General features: G+C 38.3%; 1 protein-coding gene across 1 annotated transcript; it reads right to left on the bottom strand.

The window, feature by feature from the left end:
- Positions 1-5628, bottom strand: LOC123895428. Its single transcript, XM_045945781.1, has 3 exons — positions 5175-5628; positions 693-4992; positions 1-416 (listed from the first exon to the last, which is right to left on the bottom strand). The coding sequence occupies exon 2, from the start codon at positions 4899-4901 to the stop codon at positions 705-707; it is 4197 nt and encodes a 1398-aa protein (XP_045801737.1). The 5' UTR covers positions 4902-4992; positions 5175-5628; the 3' UTR covers positions 1-416; positions 693-704.
- Positions 5629-6442: the final 814 nt, after the last annotated feature.

The raw sequence follows: 6442 nt of genomic DNA, 5'->3' as shown, positions 1-6442 counted from the left end.
TTTTCCATCTGAGTCGCAATTAATATTTTATCCTGTTCATTTGGATGAACAGATTATTGGATGTACTACTGACATCATGTCTTAATTGAACGTATATACATAATAATAGTATAAGAATTTTGCCATGCAATACAATAGCAACACTTGAGCTTCTTGATCCCTCACGCAAGAAGCAAAATGAAATCATTTGATATGAGACCCAAAAGTTATTATTATTTATGATTTGTGAAAAGTAAAGCCACAAAAACATTCAGCTAACCTAACTAGCTTCCATGATCTTCAACAAGATCATATTCTCTATCCTATTCTCTCCGACCAAATCAATATACAGAGATACTGCGCCCGCATTATATACAAGCACAGCTATAACCAGTGTGATTGAACGAACTCTTGAATGCGGATGGATGTACTGAAGCCTGCAGAAATATGTATGTCTTTGCGTAAGTGATAAATTAAATTATATATCAGAATAAAATTCACAGTCTTTATTGAAGATTGCAACAACAAAAAAGTGAAGTAATCACGACAATGTTGGTGCGAAATAATTGAATCCATTGAAAATTTAAAGGGGTCTATAAAAAAGGACAAGGAAATTTCTCAAGAGGATCATATATATATTTATTGACGAAGTTAGTACATAGATATATCACGCAACCAAACAGCAAAGAGGAATCAGAATAAATCTACAATACCTGCAGATTTCTTCACAATAAGCTTGCACTTAGTAGTTCAACAGGCCTTTCTTGCCCAAAGGATTCATCACCAAAATCTTCATTTGTTGAATTTTCTTGGCATAACTCTCGAGTGGGATTCAAATCAAGAGTCTCCCAAGCCATTGAATTGTCTTCACAAACATTGCCTTCTTCGGAAACAGGGTTCACAACAACATGATCCTCCGCATTCAGCCTTGTATCATTAGGCAGAAGTTGGACTGCTCCCTTGTCATCCTCGTTGCATGGTGGATCCACATTGAGATCAGAGCACAAATCAAATCCGCTTTGCTCTCCAGTACCGTTACAAGCAACGGCTACTGTTGGCTCTGTTGGCTGATCAGATTGATCAGTAGCATCTTTTTTCTGTCTCTTCCATTTCTTTGTGGATGACGTGCCATCATCCTCGAAATCTTCTTCTTCTCTTTCTCTATGTAAATAAACCCACAGTTTCCTCTCACCATCAAATTGCACACAAGGATCACGTTCATAATGCAATCTATCCAAGGCTCCACTAACTACTTGGTTAATTTGTGCATCAGAGACATCTTCAACAATGTATTGAGAATCTCGAATTAATGTACAAACATCTGCTCTAGTACCAATACTTCCAGGCAACCTAGCAGCTGAATCTCTGACAAGACAGAGAATTGTAACATGCGGTGGGCGATCGCGTTTCAACATAAAATGGTCTCTGGCTTTTGATGTTGGCTTGCCGCCACATCTTCTCAAAGGAGCCACAATAGACTTCTTACCATCAGCAGCAGTATATGAGAAAGCTCTGTCAGGAATTGAGTACCTGAGAAGTTCTTCCTTGCGAAAATAAGCCCTCACTTCTTCTGAACTTGGGCTTATGGTGTTAAGACTCTTTTGGGCCCTCAGGTCCCTAAACCTTTCCTTCTCATCAAGGTTAGCTTGCATCAATGCCAAGGGTGGTTCCGGGAGACTTCCTATTTGTTTTAGAGTATCCTGACCACATTTCAACCAATTGGCAAAGGAATCGACCAACTTGACAAGCATCTTATGAGGAAGGCCCCAAGCTTCAGGAGATGCCACTGCCTCAACGGGATCAAGGTCAGATGAATTAGGTTGTAAGGCTGGGCCAGTCCAAGACCAACTTCTGGTAGATCTTTCATAAACTGCTAGTACCTTCCAACCCTTTGCTCCTAAAGGTGCCGTTTTGGAAGAAATTATCTTTAGAACACCTCTGACCAAATCCTGCAATGGCTCTTGTGTCTCAAGAATACAGGGATCGCCAGGGTTTGATCTCACACGATTGACAATCTCCTGAACAGTAAGAGAAGGCGTATTCAGTTGGGCAGATGGTTCACCATCAGCAGCCACTTTATCACTAGAAATGACACCATTGGCATTGTCTTCCTGCATTTTGTTCTGCTGTTCTACAGGCTTCCCCACCTCCATACTTTCTTGTGCTGGTGGACTAAGCATTGCCATGCGGACTGCTGAAAGAAGATGCATAATAGAAAATGAAAATTCAGTATGAACAGTAGGTGTGATCAAAACGAATGGCTTTTTCTGTGGCTTGGCTTCCGGTTCCACTTCTGCTGTCACCGTATCAGTAACAAGCAGTTCAGAATTTTCCATTTCAGAAATAACAATCTCAGCTCCTGGCTTTTTCTTTGACTTTCTTTTCATAGAAAAAGAAGGCAACTCATCTGTTTTCGGAGGAATGCTTGACAGAAGATTGGCATCTTCATCTCTTTCACCAAAATCTGCTGCACCAGACTTCATTTTTCGCTTCTTCATTGCTGAGTTACAACCAAGTAATGGTACTTCAGATCTTTCATTATGCTCATCCATATATGCAACATTTTTCTGCCCTTTTCTCCAAAATTTGCTCTGTCCAACTCCATTTTCATCCCCTAGCAACCGATTCTCAAGTGAGTCATCCTCATCATTACCATAATCATGTAAATATTTTGACTTCATAAGGGAATGATCAAGGGAAATTCTCCCTTTCTTCTTATGCTCAGCAGCATATGCAGTTGAAGAGGGCATGTCAAACCTTTCAACAGGTTCCCCTCGTATTCGATCATTCTTGCTTTTGTATAGCTGCCTCCAATCATCATGAACACCATTTAACATACCAGATACTGAGGGATAGCTCTCTTCAATGAATTTACCAGCAGGGTTATGCAAAGGACCACCGTTGAATATTTTACTCTTCTGCTTTGTATTTTTTGAAAGGTAATTCTCTGCACCATGCATGTTCCCCTGCTCTGCAACACCACCTTTCTTTCTGGACTGTGTTATAACATGTGCCTTCATATCTGCCCTACCAAATTTGGCCTTATTAGGATCTATACGAGACTTCAATGATTTGTTGAGAGAACCAGCACCTGTACCAATTGGGTAAGTAAACTTGCTCTGCAAAAAAGGATTATTATCCTCATCATCATCCAACTGTTCTGATGAATCTGATTCAGTCTCTTCACTTCTTACGAGCATATGACTACCCCTGAAAGACTTTGTATCTTTTCCTCCATTCTGTATAAAACTGCCTCTCATCTTGTCTTGCAATGATTTTGTTCTGAAGTCGGAGGAAAGAAGTCTATCACTGACCTGTGGCGAGGAAGACATATAAGCTGTATAACTGAGATCAGGAGACTCTCTCTCTGCTTTTCGTTTCTTGCTTTTTGGATTCCAATCATATTTAAATAATGAATCCATACCAAATTCCTGTGCTGGTGTTTTGTTGTAAAAAAGATCACCATGATATGGTGAGTCAATCATATCACCTTTATGTAATAACTTTGAACCCTTTGATCTTGACTTCGGCTGGTCACTACCTAGAAATTGTTGAACATTTTCAGTATACTTGCCCTGTCTAGGAAAATCGAGGGAACCTCTCTTAGAAGGTGGCTTTGCTGTGAACAACTGCAAATCAGAGGATTGGTTTGGATTTCTTGTGTATCCACGCAGATCAGTCTTTGAAGACATAGACAGACCCATCAAATTTTCACCCGCTATTTCATCACCTCTCAGAAGGTCATGCCTCTTTCCCACTCTCAGAGCACTAGACTTGTCCATCAGGCTGCTATGGAATGCATTACGATCTCGATGGACATTTAATCCAAATGGCATTTCCTCCTCATTGTCGCCATTCCACAATTGATCCCCCATCCTGCGGATTGACCCCAAATCATATCCAGTTGACTTATTATGTTGAGAACGAGCAGAAGCTGAACCATTAAGCCTGTGGTTCATATCCAAACCATGGTAGACAGAGGACGAGTGACCTGTTGGGTCCTTTGCTGAATGAGTCTTCGAACCAGCCAACTTGAGTATACCTTTAGGGTTTTGCTTGTTAGACTTCTCTTGTTCCAAAACTGCTGATTGTTCTCGTGGACGGAATTCTAAACCTGAACCCGCACCATGAAAAGGAAATCGAGCAAATTTCTGGGCATTTTTCTTATCTTTGTTCTTCTTACTCCACATACCTTCACCGGACTCTTCATCTGAAGAATCAGCCTCCACATCATCCATCTTCTCACACATCAAACTCTTTTGACTGCTCATAATATTCAGGACACGGAGCCTTTCTTCAATACTATATCCTCTGCAGTTGAGCCAAGCATCTCTTATCTGACAAAGATTGCTAATCATGCTGTTGTGATGCTTCTTCAACAAATGATAATGTTGCCGCTTCTGAACAAAATTCAATCCCTCCCTGTAAAGGGCAACTCTTGGCTCACACAGACCACCCTTCAGCATATCAAATAACTTCTTAACAGGACTCCCAAACTGAAAGTTACAACCAGTAAAAAGCTCTTTCAAGGTTAGAACAAAAGTCTCTTGATCCATATCAGGAAGATACTTAGCAAGTTCAAACCTCTCCTCTTCACTCAAACATTCATTCCACACATCCACCGAAAGTATATCTTCAAGCCCAGAAAGATCATACAGTTCCAACGGAATGCTACAAGTCTGATTCCCAATCTGACAAAACTCAGCCCCAGTCTCACCCAATTCAAGCAAATCAAAATCATCAGACCCTGCCCCAGAATCAGCATCATCAAACTCATCATCATCATCCTCCGATTCCGCCACAGAGTTACGCCGCTGAACATCATCCTCCTCACCACTAGACATAGTCGTTTCTCTACTCATCGGCGAACACTCAGAATCAACCTTTGACACCTTAAAACTGTTCTTCTCAATTGCCATCATACATAACAACACCAAACTGCCGCCAAAAAGCGCGTTTGGATACTCAATTCAAAAAATCCAAACCCCAAACAAACAGATCTCAATCCAAACCCTAACAAAAACAATACCACAAATCAAAAAAAAAAACCTAACCAATCTAAACAGCAATAATAGTAACAATAACAATTAAACACATATCAAAAACCAAAATTTCAAAAAACTTAAAATTGGGGAAAAAAAAACACGAAAAGAATTGAAACAAACGCAGAGAGATTCGATTCGAATGAGAAATACCTGAATTATTATCGAGAGATGAAACAACGATGATGAAATTGAAAGAGGAATATGAGGAAGTAGCGAATTTGATGGAAGGTTGAAGAAAGTGGCGGAGTGAAATTGTTGTGATGTAACGAAACCCTAAAAGTGGTTATTATATAGTGAAAAGAAAAGGGTTGAGAATGAAAAGGAAGGTGGAGAGGGTATGAAGAAGACGAAGGTGACGTGGGAAGAGATGGACCGTGGGATTTGATTTGAGAAAAAGGAGAGTGTGAAAAGACGAAAAAGGGTCACCGCAAATAACAGGGATGAATTGAAACGAAACTACGCAATGTTGTTAATATTATGCAGAGAGAAAAAAAGGGTTTGTGTGTGTTTTTTAGAGAGAAGACGAAAGAGAGAGAGAGATAGAAGGTGAGTGAGAACGAGTCTATTACTGAGTTATTAAACGAGTTAAACCGTTTGACTCGTTATTAGTGATGTTTGTTTATGACCGTTGGATTTATTAGTTGTATTTATTTATGACTGTTGGATTTTGATTATTAACCGTTAGAGAGTGGATAGTGGATACTGCTTAGCAAACGACGTCGTTTGGACATTGTTTATTTATTTCCTTTTTAATCTATTTTGTGAAGTTTTTTTTTTTTTGAAGGAATCTATTTAGTGAAGTTGATAAATAGGTGAAACTGAAACAGAATGGAAGATTACTATGAATGAAATTTCATGATGTTTTGTTGTACTGAGTGATCCGGTCGGTAGCAAAGTACCATGGCTTAACTAGTTAAGGTTTTTTTTTCATTTCCCCTAAGTACTAGTACTACTAAGAGCTGGTTTGACTAAAATGTACATTTTTCTAGTTTTTATCGTATTTTTTTAATAATATATAGATATAAATATAAGTATATAAGATTTTATTTAATTTTTAGTCAAAAAAAATTTTGTTTAATTTGTTTTTATGAGTATTTACAAAATATTAAATTTTTATAATTTTACTAATAGACAATTAAAAATATTAGTGATCAAAATTGTGCATGGGTGTAGGTGTAATGGTCAAATTGGATCTTATATTTAAGAATGGGGGAGTATATATTAGATCATGAAATATAAGACCTAATTTGACCATTGCATGATCTATAACTATTTTTTATTAATTACTCCATCCGTTTCAAATTACTTGACTTTTTAGAAGAAAAAAAAATTAAGAAAATGTATTTTTGCACCTTATTTTTCTATTATACCCTTATTTTAATTCACCAATATTTTTTTTTTGCACACACTTTCCTTTC

Source organism: Trifolium pratense, linkage group LG7 (genome assembly GCF_020283565.1).
Source record: "Trifolium pratense cultivar HEN17-A07 linkage group LG7, ARS_RC_1.1, whole genome shotgun sequence".
Lineage (NCBI taxonomy): Eukaryota > Viridiplantae > Streptophyta > Magnoliopsida > Fabales > Fabaceae > Trifolium > Trifolium pratense.
The sequence above is the reverse complement of the archived record's forward strand: the minus strand, read 5'-3'. Positions and strand labels throughout refer to the sequence as shown.

What these genes read in the sequence shown, in the direction of transcription:
- LOC123895428 (XM_045945781.1), bottom strand. Translation starts at nt 4,901, where the DNA reads ATGATGGCAATTGAGAAGAACAGTTTTAAGGTGTCAAAGGTTGATTCT.